This window comes from Carassius carassius, chromosome 14 (genome assembly GCF_963082965.1).
Source record: "Carassius carassius chromosome 14, fCarCar2.1, whole genome shotgun sequence".
Taxonomy (NCBI): domain Eukaryota; kingdom Metazoa; phylum Chordata; class Actinopteri; order Cypriniformes; family Cyprinidae; genus Carassius; species Carassius carassius.
In genome coordinates, this window is record NC_081768.1 from 15,369,536 (window position 1) to 15,392,684 (window position 23,149).

Here is a 23,149-nt window from a genome sequence, read left to right on the forward strand (position 1 = left end):
CCTACCTGTATTTTGTTGTCTGCGTTCTGTAATATCATCAAGTTCCTGTAGTCAGATGATTCTACTGGACGAGGAAAGCAGAGGTAGTTGTGGACTGCACTTTTGCCATGGTGAATCACGCCACCTTTCTCCAGTTTAAAAGGAGAAGCCAATGAAATGATGTAAAGTTTGGGCTTTGGAAAGAACTCAGCCAAATTCGGAGCAATACATGATGGCTAATCTTTGAATTGGATGAAATGTTTACATAGCACAGTGTGCCAAAGTCATTTGCTGTTTGACTGAAACATGGAAACACACTTCTACTCCAGACTAGGGCGTTTTCATTTTTAGTAAATGAAGGACATGTGAACCCCACCTTTTTGTTTCGTCTCTTTTGGTTTCCTTGAAAGCCAGTTTTAGGAAGATCTTAACGTTGCATTAAATGACAAAGGAAACAGCATGGGGTCAACAGTTGTAATAGTGTATATGTGTGTATATACAGTATGTATGTCCATGCATGTACATTTACACATTCAGTTGCAGTTATAGTGATCTGGTCAACTGTACAGCGCTTGTAATTGTTCATTGTTTTATAGATATTACAATGGTTTGAATGACGGAAAATAATTAACTTAAATAAAAAAAATTCTATACATATGTAGTGTCCTAAGTGTTTTCACATATGGTGCATTAACAACTCTATCTATCTATCTATCTATCTATCTATCTATCTATACATCTATCTATCTATCTATCTATCTACATCTATATATCTATCTATATATATATATATATATATATATAACTATATAAAACTATATGTATATAACTATATATATATATATATAAAACTATGTATATATAACTATATATATGTATAACTATGTATATATATATATATAACTATATATATATGTATATAACTATATATATATATATATATATATATATGTATATATATGTATGTATATATGTATGTATATATATATATATATATATATATGTGTGTGTGTATATATATATATATATATATGTGTATATATATATACACAGTACAGACCAAAAGTTTGGACACACCTTCTCATTCAAAGAGTTTTCTTTATTTTCATGACTATGAAAATTGTAGATTCACACTGAAGGCATCAAAACTATGAATTAACACATGTGGAATTATATATGGAATTATATACATAAAAAAGTGTGAAACAAACAACTGAAAATATGTCATATTCTAGGTTCTTCAAAGTAGCCACCTTTTGCTTTGATTACTGCTTTGCACACTCTTGGCATTCTCTTGATGAGCTTCAAGAGGTAGTCACCTGAAATGGTCTTCCAACAGTCTTGAAGGAGTTCCCCGAGAGATGCTTAGCACTTGTTGGCCCTTTTGCCTTCAGTCTGCGGTCCAGCTCACCCCTAAACCATCTCGATTGGGTTCAGGTCCGGTAACTGTGGAGGCCAGGTCATCTGGCGCAGCACCCCATCACTCTCCTTCTTGGTCAAATAGCCCTTGATGCCTTCAGTGTGACTCTACAATTTTCATAGTCATTCATAGATATAGATATAGTCATTTCATAGATATAGATATACATATATACACACACAATTAAACAATCTCTTTCTTGACAAACAAGCATTGCCTTTTTGCATAGCATATCTTTTTTAAGCTTTTTTTATGTGCATAGCACAACATGTGTTCTAAAAATGTTACAATGCAAAGAAAACCGTAATTAGGGTTCTAATAGTAATTCTGTAATTACATTTTAAGTTAATATTAAATCATTTTTAATATTTTTAATAATTATCAATTTTTAAATTTATTGGAAAATGTGACCAGGAAAAGTCTGTCAGATTCTAGGAATAGTGCAATGAATGTTGCAACAATGACTGTAGGGAAAAAGTATGTACTGTATAAACAACATTTATTAGTGTGCAAATTAGTGTAAACTCACATAGAGGCAGGGAGGTGAAGCACAGGTCAGTTTGATAACTGGACACAGAGTGAGATAACAGATACTCTCACATCCAGCTGAATTATTTCAACATTCACAGTGAGAAGACAAGATAAGAACACCAAGCATTATTACAGCAAGACACGGCACATTCACTACATTCATACATGAAACAGATACAAGTCCAACACTGGGTTCATGTTAGATTGAAAAGATATTAAAGAATTTGGTCTAGTAAATGAGATTATATAGCGGTGTTGTTATTAAAAGGACAGTTTATTTTCATCTGCTATCATGCCACATGAAGCTGGCCCTGAAGTATATCCTACAATGTTAGCGGCCAGTGCAAAAGCAAAAACATTGCTTATTGGAAGGGTTTTATTCTTATGTTCTGCACCAGCAAGCGCTTTAATTAAAAGTCTCGGTCATGCCAACAATTTTCTGGCTTACAGAATATGTTCTTGGCAGAGATGTTCATAGCACCCAGTCCGATCTCCTACGTTATATTGCACTACAGTAGATGTTGTAGTTACAAAACCCTGAGGTCACCCTAGATAAGGTCAAACACCTCTCTAACGCCATTACAGTTCACTGTCTGTCTGATTAAAATAATTAAACAATTCCCAATGAAGTGCAGCTTGAACCCAAAGGATGCTCTGTAAAACACAGATATACAATCTCTGCCATTTATATTAGATAAGCACATGTGGCAGTTATCGCCTGAAGTGTGTTTGTTAGTATATTGACTATGTAGATAAGATTAGTAGTACAAAAAATATTACAATGAAGTGAAACCGAATGTTTGCAACATTCATGACACTGATCAAAAAACAAATAAACAATCATGTTTATGAGCACACCTATATAATACAACATTGCTTTTGTCTTGATTTAAAAGGTATAAAATATGGCATATATATTGTTGTGAATAACTGCAGCTGACATTACAAAGTAGACTTTTTGTACAGATTTGTATAGACTGAATGTGAAGCTTTGAAAGGATGTTTTAAGTGATTTTCAGTGGTAAGCATCCTAATTGGTTTGTTAGTATAAAGAAAAACAGCAGGTGATGTCACAGTAAATAAGAAGCATTTCTGTTAAATCTGTGACAAATTCACTCACAATAGTGCACCTGTCCCTTACAGTGGTCATGAATATAACACAGTGATACAGAGGGAGATGTTTGACTAAATATATTACCTGAGGGAAATTAATCTGCTTCGGTTCTTTGAAATAGACGAATTATGCCATGAGCTGTGATTGTACCGTCATTACTACGGTTACATTATAGCAACATGGAAAATTGATCTTATGATAGATTCTGGAACAGTGAACGACCACATAAATCCACCCACTTACAGGTGGACAGACATTCTAGTTAAAGTCTTATCATTTCATTCATTTTTATTATTCTTTCGCAAACACATCAATGCCCCTAGATAATCAATTGAAATCACACATAATAAAAATATATAAATAAATTATTAGAAATAATATTTACATTATTTTTGGTATACTACTGTATATTGGGCCTTTTCCTACTGTATATCCATCCTAATTGAATTGACAAAACGATATGGATATTAATGAAAGGCAGACAGAGGAGTTAATGTTACGTTGAAATCTAATTTGGGATAATTAGACTTTTGCAAATCCTGACCGCTTCTTCCGAGGTGCAAAAACGATTGGGAAAGCATAGTAGTTTTGCCACATTTCACCTCCAGTTTTGGTGTCTGTGTGGCATTATACATCATCTGCGTCACTAATGTTGCTGCCTTTAAAAAAAAAAAAAAGTCATAAAGATCATAAATATTAAGTGATATAAAATAGAAAAGAGCCCAGGTATTTGGGACAACATCTACGATGGTCTGTGATCTAAGGTGAGTATATACAGTATATTTATCAGTGCTGAATGTTGGATATGCTGCTCACAAACAGAGAATTCACAAAACATGTACCTCAGGGTTCAAAACTACGTCAACACTATTACTGGAACTCTATGGATAAAAATCATTGCACATCTACAAAGGGCTTGTTTTCGTGTTTCTCATGCAGCAAATGTTACAGTCACGTATGCACCACAGTCCTGTAGTATCAAATGGGGTCTTAAATGTGAGTTTAGATGGAAAACGTCCCTTTTTCAACCAAACTTGGCACACATTTTATTATGTATAGCGTTATGTATAGGGTTTGTTTGTTCAAAATGACCCTGAAGTGCAGAATGCAAGTGTATTTGAGTATGTTAGTGTGAGAGGGTTAGAGACAGCATGTGGTTTCTTCACTGAGTGGGTGAGCAGTCGTCCATATCCAGAAGCTCCTTGACCAGCCTCTCGCCGAACTGCGCCCGGCTGTAGCGTTTGACGTGGTAGGCGTCTGACATCTTGTAAAGAATATAGGCATTGTTGATGGCAATGCTAATAGTCAGCCAAAACACCTGCTGCCAGGTCTTGTTAGGCTTGTGGAAAATGAAGTACCTAGTTGAGAAAAAATGAGCTGAGTAAACAAAAAAAATGCATGTGAAGGCTCGTTGTAAAATAGACGTAATTGGACAAACTCACTTGCTGTACTTGTCATCATATTTGCAGATGTAACTCAGGTGTGCAGCGAAGGCCTCCACAGCAAGGGGACATGGGATTTCTCCACTCTTCCTCTTAATGATTACCCCTAGGACAATCCAGGGCACAAATGTCAATCACAGTCAGCAGACAGATTCACCATCTGACAGTAAGGAAGGATTGTTCAGTTTTCTGCTGTACCTTAGCAACGAGATCTTCTGGTTTGTTAATAGCATGAATCACAAGCATAATTGTAGTCTGATGGCACAGTCTGTTGTGATTGGTCTACTGAGTACAGTGTGTGGTGGAAACGATACACCTGTTGTAATAGTTCTGTATTTTAAATGCTCACTAGATTTAAACATCTATTATTTATCAGGTTATGATTCAGTAGAGCCAGCTAGTTAAAATAAACTGGGTACCGAGCCATTTTTCAAGCGTTTTATGAGTCCCGTGTTGTACCGTCCAAGATCAAGAAGCAGTCGCCAGTAAAATGACATGAATTCAAAAAAAGACTGTGGTTGTACTGCTGTTGTACAATGAAAAAAATAATAATGAACCACTGATTCTTCGCAGCGAACAAATTTACTTTCACAGTGTCTTCTTGACATGATGTTTACCACGCAAACAAACTAGTTTGGGGCCGGGTCAAATTGATTGTGCATGGCCAACGTAGAACATAGGTAGGAATTATGCAAATGTGTTATCCCATGAGTGGGATTCAAATTACTGACGACTCCTTCTTTTGGGTAACAATAACTTTATTTATCGTGCACTTTTGGCTTTACAAACCGGCAAGCTTCAAGTTTTTTAAACTTCCAAAAAAGGTTTTATCAAGTCAACATTTAAAATGTTTGCTAAAAATCACAGTTACATTTCTTTTATATTTTAAGTTATTTTATTTCTACTTTTTATTACATTCACATTACAGTTTCTATATTCTGTGTGTAACCTCAGTTCAAATTCTGGAACTTGATTAGAAAATAAAAGGCATTCTCTGTTCAATTTTTGGCACACATCCTTGGTAGGTTTCCGTGTAATCACTCATCATATAACCCATGCATCATCTTCAAAAATTTTAATCTGAGTCACATGCAATTAAATTAGAATCAAAAACATGATGTCACTGAGACATAATGAGGAAGAAGTCTCAGTCATTAGATCTGTACCATTATGAACCCTCTGATATTGTCAGTGTACAATTAATCTGCTGCATTCAGTAGTAATCTACTGCTCATTAGAGCACAGTCTCCTGCCTTCCTCAGGAATGTGTGTGGCATGTAAATTACAATGCTAGCACTTTTTTGAATTTTTTTTTTTTATTTTGAATCCTAAGGTCTATGGGGAAAAGCAATGAAATTATTTTTATAGACTGTGGACTTACAAAATGTCTAAATGTTGAGGCTCAATACCGGTGGCAACTAAACCTGAGTTTTAGTTTAGGTTATGTATGGAACACTTGGCAGAGCTTTAGCACTGAGTTTTTAATGAAACTGTTTAATCCAAAGCAACACATGCTCTCAAAGAGCAGCAGAAAAAGCTTTTACTATATAAACGGATTATTTCAGATTCCAGAGAATAAAATATAAATCGTAATTTAATCTCCCTTTTGCCTGACCTCATAAACCAGGAGCAATGTTATTTGTTTACCATATACATATAGCTATATATATCTTTTGAGGATGTGAAGTGCTTTGAACACTTAATGCATATATTTGCTTTCTGACTGGATTGTAAGAGAAAGAGAAAAAGAGACTAAGTTTTTAATATAATGATAAAATATATATTGACGCAGCTCAATGCTTTGTATCTCTCTATAATGAAAATGCTTAATATCAGTGCTGATATTTCATGTGAAGCTGCTGTCAGAATGGATCAAAAAGTGAAGACCAATGCTCGGTACTACGATGAGACTTTGCCTTATATAATTCTATGATGTGCACAATATCCACTTAAACCACAAACATCAGCGTAAAACCAGTCTAAGCCGCTATAGTGAAAACGTTCTCTGGGAGGTGCTTTGATGCAGCTTGTGAATGTCTTTTGTAGTTTGCATGCTTCTTTTTTATTTCTTACCTTCTTTAGTGGGAGAGTAGGCATTGGTGAGGAACCTGAAGTTGCCTTTGTTGTACCAGTTGATTATGGACATATTGCCTCTCATCCTAATGTGAGACTGGCCACGTTGCTGTGGAGCCTCGGTATTGATCAGCATAGACTGAGGAAGACCTGTACAATCACTCTTCCTAGTGCTCAGCAACCCGCAGCAGTAGATGCCTGCAGGAGAAGGAACATATTACAGAAAAAAATCATTAGAATAATCCATCTCTGGAGCTGGCTGAGAATTAATATTAAGCCTGAGCATTCAGTGTTCACATTTGAATGCTGATGGGATGAATAGACCCCTGTGTGTGTGTGTGTGTGTGATCTATAAAGCTGTGAGCAGATGTCTTGTCCACAGCACTGCCAGATGCTGCAGACGATCTGAACGTGGCCAACAAATCTGATATGAGATAGATCGGAGATATGATGATTATTCATCCTGCCTGCATGGGAAAGGGGCTCGACTAATCTTTTCTTTAAGATTTCCATCCTTTTTTTTAAACTGTATATATTTGTATGAAATCAAATGTATTTGTACAGAGAATAATTATATGAAGATAGCATTAAAATAGATAGGATAATTATGCTGAATAACAATGATAACATTAGATTAGATAAGGTCTAACCACTTGGCTACAAAGAAAAACGATGTAAAAACCATCAAAAGTCACTGCTTTACATGAACTCTCTTTCTCTGAACAAACCAGTTCACTGAACTGGACATATGTTGTTCAGCTGAGTGTTATTTCCTGTTTGCTCTTGGTATGAATAATAGACCATTTGTCAGCAATGTGTTGTGCTGTTTTGCTCAAGCATTCGAGCTTGTTTGTTATTCAGCATTTGGGTTTGTAATGGTGAACTGCTCTTCTAGATTCAGCTCAGAGTAGGATTCACTGGACTTGTTCAAATCAAACAACTTATCTCTTATAGGGTTCATCAAAAGAACAGACTCATAATAGCATTTCTTCCCTCATAATAGCAATGTTTATTAATCAGACATGTTGTATGACGTTTGACAATTCTGCAGAAAGAACTTGCAATCGTGACATAAAAAAAAGAACGTTTTACAATGTTAAGTTTGAAAAAAGTAATGTAACAGCTGAGCTACCGTCACCCTCTTAAAAAGTCACTACTTTTAGTTAATTGCTCTCTAAATCCTACAGAACAGAACTGTATGAAGCCGAGTCATGAATTCTATATGACATTCAAGACTTATTTCTCTAATTCTGTAAAAGGTTTCGATTCAAATGTTGAGAGAAAAAGAAGCTGGCCACCAGTCTAATCCACTCTAGCTGTGTTAACATTCATTCCTTGCTGCCCAGGTGGAGCCTTTCAAGTAATCTTTGAGTATGAAACACACGTTTGCTGTGAGAACTCAAGGTCAACTTCCTCCTTCCTTCCATTTATTCCTTGCCACAGGATGCTGTCACCGTGTAATTAAAAACTGCAGGGGATGAGGAACATCAGATGGAGAGAAGATTAAAGAGAAGGAAAAAAAGAAGCAAAGCCAAGGCAGAATTCACTGAGAGAAGTAGAGCAAATAAGGATGCAAGGAACTGACAGACATGAGTTACAGCACCTACCCTGTTTCTCAAATTCCTGAAACAAGTTTAGACTTGTGATGCTTGGGCCAGTGAAGATGATTGCATTACGGCCAGCCAGATTCTGGCAGAGCTGCTTGGCCACCAGACTGTGAAGCTGGGGCTTATTTTTCAGCGTGTCCAAACCATCTGGACCTGGACCTTCCTTTAGATGGACATAGATCTGGTGAGGAAGAAACACAGTGTCTCGAACATTATATCAAAACTGACATTATTTACTTTCCATTAAGAAATAAATTATTTGCATGTCACATTTTGGATATTATGGTGAATGATTTGGCATTCTTCTGTTCTTATCAGTCTAATCTTTTTCTTAAATATACTTCAAAATATAATCTGTATATATCTGTAATCTCTAATCTTTAAATGTTTTGAGGTGAGCATGATTTTTTTTAAGGCAAAGATGCATTCAATAAATCAAAAGTACCAGTAAAAACATTTATAATTTTACAAAAGATTTCTATTTCAAATAAATGCTGTTATTTTGATTTTTTTTAATCCATCAAAGTAGTAATGAAAAAAAAGCCCCCCCAAAAAAGCTAATAATAGTAAAGATGTTTCTTGAGCAGCAAATCTGCATATTAGAATCATTTCTGAAGGATCATGCGACACTGAAGACTGGAGTCATGTCTTTAAATTGTAATATTATTTCACAATATTACTTTATTTTACTGTATTTTGATCACATAGCCTAGACCTATTTCAAAAACATAAAAAAAAATCTTACAGACCCTAGATTTTGAATGGTATTGTACATCTGAAATAAGGACAATACATTCTGATGTCTAGTTGGCTCCCTTCCTAGCCGCAAAGCAGTTATTTTCTCTAACAGACAAAGACCAAGAGAAGAGTGCAATTACGTTAAGTGGTCGGGGTTTCTTTTTTCTTTGTTGACTCTATAAATTATATTTTATTGATTCCATCTGGTAATGTGCTTCTCTGAAGTCTAATTTATTTGCGTCAACAAATAGCAGAGAATTGTGTAAAACTGCTTTGTTTGTGGCAACAGAGTAACAAAATATTTTATTTCTCATTGGAAACAATGTAATGTAACATTTTGAGGCATATGATACATTTTTGGGTGATTTCTTTCTGCGCTGTGCACTCACCTGACAGATGAAACCAGTGGAGCTGCACTGTCGCACCCACAGGCTGAACTTTCTCTTCTTCCTCTTGCGCAGCTCCCTCTCTGTACATGTGCTAATGAACACGGGGTCCTCATCAATCAAGGGCTCATGGAGGACCTGAGGGAAAGCAGCAAGTCTCATCTGAAAACTGATAACACTTTAAACGCATCATTTGTGACCCTGGAGCACAAAACCAGTCTTTAGTCGCTGGGGTATATTTGTAGCAATAGTCAAAAATGGGTCAAAATGATACATTTTTCTTTTATGCCAAAAATCATTAGGATATTAACTAAAGATCATGTTCGATGAAGATATTTTGTTCATTTCCTACTGTAAATATCAAAACTTCATTTTTGATTAGAAATATGCATTGCTCAGAATTCATTTGGACAACTTTATAAGTGATTTTCTCCATATTTTGATTTTTTGCACCCTCAGATTCCAGATATTCCAATAGTTGTATCTCGGCCAAATATTGTCCGATCCTAACAAACCATACATCAATGGAAATATTATTTATTCAGCTTCCGGATGATGTATAAATCTCAATTTGGAAAAATTGACACTTAAGACTGGTTTTGTGATCCAGGGTCACATTTGTCAATAAAAAAAGTTGCTTTTCAAGCTTTTTATGTTCCCTCTGGAGATGCACGCTGAAAACTTGATGAAGATCCTGAAAGAAGATGTTGGCTTGTCAAGTCAGGTATGATAGATCTGTTAAAACTAACCAGCTACATTCCCTATAGATATCATAATAAGCAGTATTTGACTCAGTAAAGCCTCTGTCAGAGCTGAAGTAGTTAAACGGGGCATGTGTGGCTGTGCTGAATGACTTATTGTTTGCCAATAGCGGATAAGAACCAAACCCACACTGTGGCAGTCAAAGATAGCACACATTGTCAAGGTGATATAACCATGGGACTGGGAGAGCGGAGAGATGCAGAAGGTGCTTATTTTACTCACGGCAGGCGAGTTATTGAGGAGTGTCTCTGAGATGGGTCACAGAAGGCCTCATTAAACACAAAACACAAAAAAAGTTGATTCTGTTGGTAGAAATTCCCAGCTAAAATGCAGCTTAATGACAAGCATAAAAGGATAGTTCACCAACAGGGTTTGCTAACCCTCATTATGCTGGCTACTTAAATGAGGATACTTAATTTTCATTTTTTTGAGTAAACTATCCCTTTAATATGAATAAGTTGTAAATGTAGAAGTTGACAACCTACAATTTCATGGCAGATTATTAATTTTACTTGAAGTACTAAAAGGACCTAAAAATATCTCGAAAGCACTTCAGTAGGAACAGAAATTAATGGGGATTTCAAAGGGCAGGAGTTCAAAGGACCTTAATTAGCACCAAATCATCAGCACAAAAGGAGAATTACTTTTCTCAAAGGAAATTTTTATTTGATTTAATTTGCCTAGCTAACTGTATACTGTGTGTTACACTTTGCCTCATATTAAATTACACAATCAATCAATTAATATACGTAGTCTATGTTCTAGTGTATTTTCATTCTAAGGGGGAAATACACCGAAAGCTAGTTATTAAAAGAAATCCCTGATGGCTGTTTAAACGATGAATGTGCTGTGATGCATTATACCTTGTGAATTATTCATACTGTTTGAGAAACAATGTCTTGAGTCAGGAAGTGCAAATCATTTATTCTAATTGCATATCAGGGCTTTAATTTGACCAAACGTAATAATTGTGTTTCACTTTTGCTGAATAACTAACTGCTTAGATTCTAGCCCATATTTCAAGATTACTTCTCACAGCTCAGTTTCAATGTTGTGTCCCCTGTCTGAAAGCAGAAGCCCAGATCAGTGAATCCAAACTCATTTTCCAAATGAAGAGAGAGAGAAAAAAAAAACAGAACAAATGTAGGAGGGTGTTGAAATGGCTTACTTGGCACAGCTGTGCTCATTTAGAAGTCTTCTTGTCATTTAGCAGTAAACACCTCGATGTTAGCCTGACATTTGAATGAGCGCATGATTATTGTTATTTCATCTAACAGAAGACTACATTTAAAGTGAAATTTGGGGGTATTGGATTAACAGAATTGGCAATTACTGTCTATATGCTTATAGCACTTTGAATCAGATATCATGTTTATCTGACTTCATGTTTCTCATATTTATTTACAGCCATTTTGATTTAAAATAGGGCTGTTAATTTGATATGTTAACATAGTACAATATTTTTTTTTTAATGTATGCATTTAATGTGTCACAAGAATGTAATGTCAGCTTGTCTTCATTTAGAAGCTTTTCTCTAAATTAATTAAAATTAGTTTAAGTAATCAGTATATGTATTCTGTTTAAAAGTCTGGGATCAATCAGATTTTTTTATGTTTTTGAAATAAGTCTGTAATGCCAACCAAGGCAGAGTTTACTTGATCAAAAAAAAAAAAAAAAAAAAAAAACAGTTTAAAACAATTTTAGCAGCCCCAAACTTTTAAACAGAAGTGTAATTAATTTTCAGTCATGTCCCTTATTAAATCAATAAATCTATAATTTATCAATAATTTAATTAAATATTTATTCATATTTGTTGAATTAAAATAGTTTTAAGTTCCAATCCAGACACAAAATAAAACTCATGAAGAACTGAAACCTGGAGGACTTAAAAGAGTACACAGAATAATGGTCAACATGTTGACTTCTGAGCTTATGAATAACTCAAAATGTCTTTAAGGGCCTGAGGCATTCATGCATTTAACAGTAGTGTTTCAGAACATATCTTACTACAACCCGAATTCCGGAAAAGTTGGGACGTTTTTTAAATTTTAATAAAATGAAAACTAAGGGAATTTCAAATCACATGAGCCAATATTTTATTCACAATAGAACATAGATAACGTAGCAAATGTTTAAACTGAGAAATTTTACACTTTTATCCACTTAATTAGCTCATTTAAAATTTAATGCCTGCTACAGGTCTCAAAAAAGTTGGCACGGGGGCAACAAATGGCTAAAAAAGCAAGCAGTTTTGAAAAGATTCAGCTGGGAGAACATCTAGTGATTAATTAAGTTAATTGATATCAGGTCTGTAACATGATTAGCTATAAAAGCTTTGTCTTAGAGAAGCAGAGTCTCTCAGAAGTAAAGATGGGCAGAGGCTCTCCAATCTGTGAAAGACTGCGTAAAAAAATTGTGGAAAACTTTAAAAACAATGTTCCTCAATGTCAAATTGCAAAGGCTTTGCAAATCTCATCATCTACAGTGCATAACATCATCAAAAGATTCAGAGAAACTGGAGAAATCTCTGTGCGTAAGGGACAAGGCCGGAGACCTTTATTGGATGCCCGTGGTCTTCGGGCTCTCAGACGACACTGCATCACTCATCGGCATGACTGTGTCAATGACATTACTAAATGGGCCCAGGAATACTTTCAGAAACCACTGTCGGTAAACACAATCCGCCGTGCCATCAGCAGATGCCAACTAAAGCTCTATCATGCAAAAAGGAAGCCATATGTGAACATGGTCCAGAAGCGCCGTCGTGTCCTGTGGGCCAAGGCTCATTTAAAATGGACTATTTCAAAGTGGAATAGTGTTTTCTGGTCAGACGAGTCCAAATTTGACATTCTTGTTGGAAATCACGGACGCCGTGTCCTCCGGGCTAAAGAGGAGGGAGACCTTCCAGCATGTTATCAGCGTTCAGTTCAAAAGCCAGCATCTCTGATGGTATGGGGGTGCATAAGTGCATACGGTATGGGCAGCTTGCATGTTTTGGAAGGCTCTGTGAATGCTGAAAGGTATATAAAGGTTTTAGAGCAACATATGCTTCCCTCCAAACAACGTCTATTTCAGGGAAGGCCTTGTTTATTTCAGCAGGACAATGCAAAACCACATACTGCAGCTATAACAACAGCATGGCTTCGTCGTAGAAGAGTCCGGGTGCTAACCTGGCCTGCCTGCAGTCCAGATCTTTCACCTATAGAGAACATTTGGCGCATCATTAAACGAAAAATACGTCAAAGACGACCACGAACTCTTCAGCAGCTGGAAATCTATATAAGGCAAGAATGGGACCAAATTCCAACAGCCAAACTCCAGCAACTCATAGCCTCAATGCCCAGACGTCTTCAAACTGTTTTGAAAAGAAAAAGAGATGCTACACCATGGTAAACATGCCCCGTCCCAACTATTTTGAGACCTGTAGCAGAAATCAAAATTGAAATGAGCTCATTTTGTGCATAAAATTGTAAACTTTCTCAGTTTAAACATTTGCTATGTTATCTATGTTCTATTGTGAATAAAATATTGGCTCATGTGATTTGAAAGTCTTTTAGTTTTCATTTTATTAAAATTTAAAAAACGTCCCAACTTTTCCGGAATTCGGGTTGTAGTTCGTTTTCAGTCCATGTATTTTACTAATTAGGATTCAAAATTCAACTGAGTATTGCATTTAGCAGATCTGAAAGGTGGAATAAAAAAAAAATCCCTCAACCTTCTCAATGGCACAATAAAGCTCACAACCTGAAATTATTTTTGAATTGAAGTCCGATCTTTACCTGTGTCTGTGAGGGTCTGAAGGACGAGGCAAAGCTCTGCTTGAGAGAGTCCAGGAAGGGCTGGATCTTATAGAGGCCCTGACTGCCACCATGACTGGAGCGGAAGGCTACGACGTGGAAGTACTTGAGGATCTTCTCGAACCGTGCCTGGCTCATCTTGAGCGCGATGCTGCGGTTACTGAAGAATCCGCTGCTCCAGATGCTCAGCACTGACTCGCAGCGATTCACGCCAGTAGAAGTAACGTAGCCCAGAAAGGCCTTCATCTCAGCCAGCGTCACATTGATCCATCCTTCATCACTGCCAAAGCGTTCCTGGTACTTCTTGGCATACATGTTGGTCTGGGTCACCATGCTCTGAATGACGTTGTCAGGGACAAACAGCTGGAAGAAGTCCATGGCCATGGCAGTGGCTGGCATTTTCTGTGTCGGACCTGCAAAATAAAAGATAAAATAGATTTTAACTATGCATGTTTAAATATGTAAAACAATGAGTCACTGATTTACAGAAGAGCTAGGAATCTTTTAATAAAAACAATTTTAGGTCAGTATTTCAGTGCTTACGATTATGAATGTTTAGAAAAGCTTGTTCTTGGATAAAATAATAATAATAATTTGACTTTTTAATCACACAATTCAGACTTTTTCTGCCAATTCTTTGATTATATTTTACAATCTCAAGAGAGAGAAGTCAAAACTTCAAGATATTAAGAGATTTTTGTCCATAAAATAAAAAACTTTTGTGTTCAACAGAAGAAAGTAAGTCATACAGGTTTGGAACAACATGCAAATTATTACATAATGTTAATTTTTGAGTGACCTATCCCTTTAGATGTTCAACTGTGCATCCAGCACCCAGCCTTTAAAGTTAATGACATTCATCAGGACACTTATCACAATCTACCTAATAGGGAGCATTCAGTAACAACTAATGAGCGTATGGTACAGAAACACTGAGCTTATCAGCTAATGACAAAAAGTTGTAGAAAGTGGGTAAAAAAAAAAAAGCTGAATTTGTTCACTTATTATCTTTTACTCCACTTCCACTAATGGACATTTCGTCCATCCAAGCAGCCCACACATAAATGGAGCAAACAGCTAAGAAGGAAAATGTTAGTGTCTTAGTCTAACTTAAGCTCTTTACAGCAGATGGGTTCCATGGTAAATTAATTTACACTGTGAAATAAGTACATTTACAGTGTTCCTTAGTGGGAAAGTGTACTGATCTTAAATGATCTAAACTCACCCTTGTATACTGTATTGCATGCTGGGAACATCTGATATGTTGCAAACACCCATAAATAAGACAAAAATAAAAGTATGCTGCCCTTACAGTATGTGGTTATATTATACTTTTTTTTTATTTATGTAGAGTTTTTTTTTTTTGTAGTGACAGAAACCCCAAAGCACAGTACTAGCCAGCAACTACACTCGCCACATTCACTCAGTGCCAAAGTGGCCTAATAACCCTAAAGCTGGAGAGCATGTAATTGATTTGAGCACAGTATTACAACTGTGAGTAAACAACAGCACAGGATTCTGATTCAAGGAAATCTGATGTTAAAATTGTCTTGATAGGAAAACAGAACAAAAACACACATTTTTTTCTGTTATTTTCATGACCAAATTATATATATATGTATGACACACATCTTAACGTAACCATAACAGCTGCTATTCAACCAGTAGCTAATCTCCCATTATAGCTCTGAAGAAGCTTGTAAAGCAAATGCAAATATTCCTCCAGTATAAAGTCCATTGTACATTGTATTATGCTCATTCATCTGTGCCTTTTTGTATAAACTACTTACCAAACACAAAAGAAGATCAGTAAGAGAGAGAGAAAACATATCAGGAAAAATATCACAAAGTTGCTGATTATATAAACATTTTGCCCAGTATGCTAAAAATAGGAAGTTGACACAATGCATTCATGGACTTATAATTTGTATGGGTGTACAAGCTAAACTGTGTATGTTAGGTATTGTAACTGGTCATTATTATCCTTTTGCATTATTTTTTTTTACTACTTGATTAAATGGTCCTGCTGTGTAACTGTTTTTTTCTTTCTCTTTTTTTTGTTACAATTTTTTTTAATATTGCATGCATAATAATTATAAAGAATTTGAATCAAAAGTCAGATATTCAAGATCCCAACATTATGTCAAGGTATATACACAAAATATATAAGCCTATATGTATATGTATTTTTTTTTTTTTTAAAGATTCTTTAATTTCATGCTGGTCTTAGATAAAAAATAGTATATTATTAACTTGATAGAGCAAACAGTTATATGTTTGTATCTGGTTTAAAATCTGTTATGATATTAAATCAAAGTGTTATGTAATAAAGTATGATTCTGTAGCTTAATCCAGATAATGGCCATTTCACTTCTAAAATGCGAGAAGTCAACATACCAATGTACAGTACTGATGTATTTTATTTGAAAGTATTTTATTTGAAGAAACTAATTAAAGTGTAAAATAAATATGGTTTAAAAAACTTGTCCTCTTTTTGGATTAATGTTTAAAGTGCACCAGCGGTATTTTATATAATAGCTGTGATCAAAAAGCTTTTCTTTCCACACCCAGTAGTTTGGTAGAACATCAAAATGTATTTATTTATCTCTGTGTCTACAGTCAGTCTTCCAGGAGAACAGCTGCTGGTGTGCCACATAGTTTCATAGATTAATTATTGAGAAGAAGAACCAGCAGTCCCTGTACCTTCTCTACATCTCCTTTATACAAATAAGAAAGCTGCTATAAATCGATCTTATTCTTTTAGATCTCACAGCAGGTGCAGAATCACACCATATGGCCCTCAAACAGTCCAAGCTATGTGTCTCAGTTTAACTATCATGTCACAGAACTGTTGGGTTTGACAAAGATCTGTTGAAGACAAAATAAAGGATAGCGTATAGCTCTTTATTGTGCTTTGGTTTATCTTTCTATAATTCTACATATTACTTGAGATATGTTAGAAGGCTTGCTTTAACATAAAGTCTAAAGGATGCAAAGTGCGTTATGTTGACCTAAATAATATAGACCTTATAGAATAATCACAGTCAGGCTAGAGTGTTGCCTTATACAAAAAGTACTGACAGACTCTGATGAAGCATTGTTTGTCAGTATCCACAAGACTTACATCTTATTAAATGACCCATGACATGAAATGCAAAATGTCTGTTGTGTGACTTTGTGTATCTTTCATGCATCATTTTGCAGCTTGTGCCAAAGCAAAGGCAGCAACCAGATGGCCAGTTTTCCCCCCATGGTGACAGACAGAACTTTCTGAGCAACCATGATGGAAAGATCTGTCATTTATCAACAGCACGGCATCTACTCAATTTGGAAATCGTTCAAACCAAAACAAGAAAATATTATGCACAGATTGGGATACTTTCTTCTAAGACATTATCATGGCATTCTAAGGCATTTCTCAGTATGTTTTGGTTCATTAAAAACCATTCTTTTATTTCCCATATTTGTGCAATGAAAGCTCTTTATATGACTTTTAAAAACAGACTCAAACATTCGTCATTTAAAGATGCTCTTGGGTCACTTTGACTTGAGTGAAATGAAGCATGATATTAGTAACAGTCTATTGATCTACATGTCAAGCGGCCAGGTTCTGTACAGTTAGTGATGCCAAGGAGTCTCTTCACTCCTGTTTATGATAATATTTAGACTGCCATTAAATGGCATTTAGAGAACATATAATAAAATAGCATACAACTCTCGTCTCAACCATCTTTGCCAGAAAAACAAAAACAACATTTTGTTATTAAGGCAGAAGTGATTCACTGTACATTATGTAATCCAAAGCATTTGCAAGTCTGCCTGGCATTAGCACATGATTATCTCTATCTAGGATTCAGAGAGAATTATAGACCTTCAATATTGTGTGGCTGAAATCGAAAAAGAGACCTTCTCTTTCTCTCTCAAATTCATTAATTACAAGAGTTTATATTCAGGATATTTCACAATATATCTTGTTTTATATATTTAGTTCAACTCCGTCAAACTCCAGTAATGAATCATTTCTTTTCATATTACTTAATTTCAAGGTGAGAGAATATAGAAAACGATTCACTTAATACTTTGTGACACATGGAAAACTGATAACAACGCTGGCATCACAATTGGCAGAGGATCCATTGGTGAGCAAGTAATATAATGCTAAATTCCTGTCCCGACACATGCACATCATCTTTAACTGTTAAGTGAATAAACCATTAAGCAGCATACCACCAAGTATTTTACTGGCAAGCATCTTTATACTGATAAGTCATGCAAAATCTACCAGGTAAACTGAGATCATAAAAATGACTAAATGAGTGTTTGTCTATGGAATAAATGTCGAGATTGTCAGTCAGTCGTGAGCTTGGATAAAATGTGGTGACAGTTTGCATGAAAGGCAAAATCCTTTAAAAATGAGATTAAGCCACCTACAGTGACAGTGAATTGAATACTAATTCAAACTGGTGACTGCATGACATGAATGTTAAGGATTTCATCCTACAATAAACTACTGGGTCTGACTTGTGTATGATTTATTTTACTTTGTCCTTATTCTCATAAGTCTTTACTTATTTGTTCTCTCTGATGGCCACTTGCTGAATATGTTCATAGTACATCACTTGATAAGAAAGCATTTAAACCAAGTCTAAATCTCCTCTAAATGCTGCCATCTTACCATTTTAAAGTGTGAATTTCTCAGAAATGAGAGCCTCGTCTCATCAGCCTATGCAAATGACCCTCCTGCCCTGATACAGAGCTAATCATAATCATAATCATAATCACAGCTGCTCTGATTCTGGAACTGGAAGCATCCACAACTGCACTGAAACCCTAAAATTTGGCCTGCAATCTCATTTCCCATTTTCTCTTCCCCTGGTTATGTGCAGGATTTCAAAGAGCCAGTTGATAATAATCACCCCTGATCCATATTTGAAGGAACTGTGTCATCTGTTGGAGCCATCTGATGAGCGAGATCAAAGTAAATCAATGTAGTCATCAAAGAGTCCCATCTGTGAGCTTAAATACTCGTTGAGCATGCAGGCCTCTCAAGCATGATGAAGCTGCATTGCATTTACAAGACGATCGTTCTTCATTAAACCAACTTACCATGCGTGTCCTGAAAGTGGGGCACGCTGAGGTCCTGTAGCGAGTCGCTCCAGCCCTCCTCCTGCGCCTGGCCGTTGGAGACGGATCCGGGGGGACCGCAGCTCTGACTCCTCGCTTCACCTGCTCCGGCATCGTCCGGATTCGTCTCCGGGTAGTTATCCGAATTGGAGTCTCCCGTTGTACTGTAAAAGGGGTTTTCGCTGCTGTCGTCTCCCGACTCCCCGAATACATCGTCGGAAATCTGTAGGCTCTCATAGCGAGATCGCGCTTCCTCGAGGAGCGACAGTCCCCTCCTTCCACACTCCGCCATCGTTTCTCAGTCCCGACGTAGAGCTGCTGCACCCGGTGAGATTCCGCATGCAAATGACCTCCTTAAAAGCGCCGAATCCGGCATGCAGTCAGCTTCACTGAGCCCCTCTGCGTCGCGGTCCTCAGACAGAGATGCAGCGGGCGCGGGTCTCAGAAGCGGCGTGGAAACAAAGCTTAACGCCGCGGGAACTGTCCGTCCTTTCTGGTGCTGAAATACCCCCAGTCCTGCGAGCTAAACCCGGCTGAACCCCACAGCTGACCACCCCACTGACGCATCCGGGTTGGGCGGGCTCCCCTCTCTGTGGAGGATGACTGAATGAATCGCTTCCTTGGAAATCACCTGACTCGGTCTCCCTGCACTGTCCAATGAGATTAACCTCTGAATGATGTTAGAGACACGAATTATATTTGCTCTGCTACAGTGTTAGAATGCATTGTGGACAGTGTTGGGGATCTACAAAATAAATGTCACTGTAATTTGTTTCAGTTATTGAGAAAAAACGTGTAGCCTAATTAAATAGTTACTTCTTGAAATGTTAACGGTTACAAAAGGAGTTATCCTACATCTGAATATAAAACATACATACTGATTGATTTATTACAAATTGCACTGACTGCTTTAAAATATGAGACACCAATGTTTCAGAAGTTTAGGACAGGACACATGCTTCTTCAGTAATCCTTCTATTTGGGTTAATGTATATGCTTTATTTGTTAAGATTAACAGTTTTTTTCCAAAGCATTGTTAGCATGTGTTTCCTGTCATAACTTTGCAAAGATTTAATAAAAAAAAAACAGTATTTCTTCTTATGATTTTAAACCTGTATTAAACCTCAGAGCGATCTCAAAGTAAACAGAGGTGGTAAAGTCTATAATTTATTTATTTATTTTGGTGTCTGTGGTTTAAAATAAAATTTGTATAATCTTAATGGACTGATAACTTAATGGATAACTGAATGTCTGACAGTTATCAATGTTGAGTGCTAATGTAAGGTTTAACCCTGCCTGCTTTTGATGAACAGTTGAAAACATTTGCTGGAAATTTAGAAAAGTAATCAAAAAGTAATCAAATGTAATCAGTTAACTGAAATAGTTACACTACTTATTACAATTTAAGTCTGATAACTTGTAAACTCTATTTCCTTTCCAAAGTAACCTTCCCAACACTGCTTATTGGCACATTAATATTTGACATTATTACTATTATTTATTATTATTATATAATCTATAAAAAAAGAGAAAAACGAATCAAAGATTATATAAAACTGAAATTTTGACGGTAAAAACGTTCAATTATGTTTTTTTAGTGCTTGCAGCTTTCTAGTCTTTTTGAGCCACCAGTAATTTTTCACACGTTAGTTTCCCACTGGTTTTTATTGTATCATAACACCGGTTACATAATATGGAAGGCATTTTCTGCCAAATTTAAATAAATAAATGAAATGATTAAAATTAAAATTAAAACCAGATTAACGATTTCATTACAGAAAACTGTACGCAAAATATGTGACAAAATTGAGAATGAAATTAAATAATTTCATTTTCACGGTGACATACCTGTCAAATTGAAAAATAAAATGCAATTTGCAGGGGCGTCATGCATTCATGATTTTTGAGGGGGCACATTTGGGGGGGGGGGGGGGTCGGGGGGGTCGGGAGTATAAGTCATTCTACGAAAGCACCGTATAGCCTAACTGATATAGGCTTTTTTTTTTTTTCCTTTTTATTCAAAACAATTCCAAACATGCTTAATATATCAGGAAATATCGCGTTTCTCAAATATGTGTAGGTAAACGCGTTTTGCACCTTTATAGATTGTTATTTGATCAATATATGGAAATGTAGTGTAATCTATTAACTACACATAAAAACCTGACTTTTTACTTAAGTGCCATATCATGCCATAAAATATTTTTAATACGACTGAATTTGCATTTAATGTAAATTTTAATAACAATATTGTAAGATACTTATTTTAACACTTTCATTTTACAGAGAGTAAAGAACATTTACATTATCAAAAAACATTTTCATTCAGTCTAGCCAGAGTTCAGGCACTCTCAAAAACTCCCATTAAAATCACTGAAGCACTTTACATTATGAAACGAATATCTTACTTACATTCGTACGCACATCTGCACTTTTTGTTGTTTCTGATGAGAGAATTCGCTAAATAATTCAGTCAGCGAGCAAGTGAACAAAACATCTCGGTTACGTATGTAACCTTGGTTCCCTGAATAGGGAACGAGATGCTGCGGTGACGTCACCACGTATGGGAACACCTTCGGTGTGACGAATGTCTGAAGCCCTATACCATCCCGCCAATCCTATTGGCCAAATAGCGCGTGGCACCGCCCAGTCATGCGTAGGCATATATATACCTGGTGCCGCGCGCCATTTACCTCAGATTTCATGACGAGAAGGGAAGAAAACTATCAAGGTACGGCACGGCCAGAACCGCAGCATCTCGTTCCCTATTCAGGGAACCAAGGTTACATACATAACCGAGATGTTCCCTTTCATAGGTCACTTCGATGCTGCGGTGACGTCACCACGTATGGGAACGCTATACCATCACGCCTGACGTACCTGATAGCTTGGATCCAAGGAAGCATCTGCTCAAGCGGAGAGAACCCGGGAGCCAGGGGCCATCCTCACATCCAGACTGTAAGACCTGATAAAAGTGCTCGGTGAGGACCAACCTGCCGCAGCACAGATATCATCCATAGAAGATCCACTGAGAAAGGCTTGAGAAGAAGCCACTGCTCTTGTGGAATGACCTTTTACTCCTAAGGGCGAAGCGAGCCCGCGCGCCTCATAGGCCAAGGAAATAGCCTCCACCAGCCAATGGGACATGCGCTGTTTCGTAACTGCATGGCCCTTATTCTTATGTCCAAAACAGACAAACAGCTGGTCAGACTCACGCCATGGGGCAGTGCGATCCACATAAGTCTTCAACGCCCTCACAGGGCAAAGACTTAGATCTCCAGACTCTGTCGCAGCAGGAGAAAAGGCCTCCAGGACCACCTGCTGAAAATGAAAAGGATTAGACGCGACCTTAGGAACATAATTAGGCCTAGGTCGCAACAACACTTTCACAGAGCCTGGTGCAAACTCCATGCACGAGGGTGAGACAGAGAGAGCCTGTAAATCCCCAACTCTTTTAAGGGAGGATAAAGCCATGAGAAGAAGTGTCTTAAGAGACAGGAGCTTATCCGATACAGTTTCCAGGGGCTCAAACGGATGCCCTGACAAACCCAGTAACACAATGGATAAATCCCATGAAGGAACTCGCACAGGGCGGAAAGGCCTCAACCGTCGCGCACCCTGTATAAAGCGAGAAACCAGTGGGTGACGACCCACTGAAACACCACCTATATGCTCATGGTGAGCTGAGATAGCTGCCACATAAACCTTCAAGGTGGCTGGTGTCAATCCCTCCGAAAAACGGTCTTGAAGAAATTCCAGTACTGAAGCCACAGGGCAGTAAACTGGATCCACATCATGAGTTTCACACCATGTCATAAACAGTTTCCACTTGAAAGCATATAAGCGTCTCGTAGAAACTGCTCTAGAGTTCAATATAGTCTCGGTAGTTTCAGCAGAAAGACCGGGACATATCAACTCACTCCGCTCAGAGGCCACGCCCACAGGTTCCACAGATCTGGTCTGGGATGCCAGATCCGTCCCTGTGCTTGCGATAATAAATCCCGTCTGAGGGGAATCTCCACCGGAGAGCCCGCTAACAGATTGATGAGATCCGCAAACCATGGCTGTGTGTGCCATCGCGGAGCCACCAGCAACAGCTGTCCCACTCTGTCCCGCCGTATTCTGCATAATACCGCTGGGACTAGCCGAATCGGAGGAAACGCATACAAGCTGGTC

General features: G+C 37.1%; 1 protein-coding gene across 1 annotated transcript; it reads right to left on the reverse strand.

Annotated features, from left to right (window-relative positions):
• Positions 1-1,881: 1,881 nt before the first annotated feature.
• Positions 1,882-19,681, reverse strand: pgbd5 (piggyBac transposable element derived 5). Its single transcript, XM_059566316.1, has 7 exons — positions 18,956-19,681; positions 13,832-14,262; positions 9,294-9,428; positions 8,167-8,347; positions 6,560-6,757; positions 4,487-4,592; positions 1,882-4,402 (listed from the first exon to the last, which is right to left on the reverse strand). Exons 1-7 carry the CDS (start codon positions 19,263-19,265, stop codon positions 4,207-4,209), a joined length of 1,557 nt encoding a protein of 518 aa, XP_059422299.1. The 5' UTR covers positions 19,266-19,681; the 3' UTR covers positions 1,882-4,206.
• Positions 19,682-23,149: the final 3,468 nt, after the last annotated feature.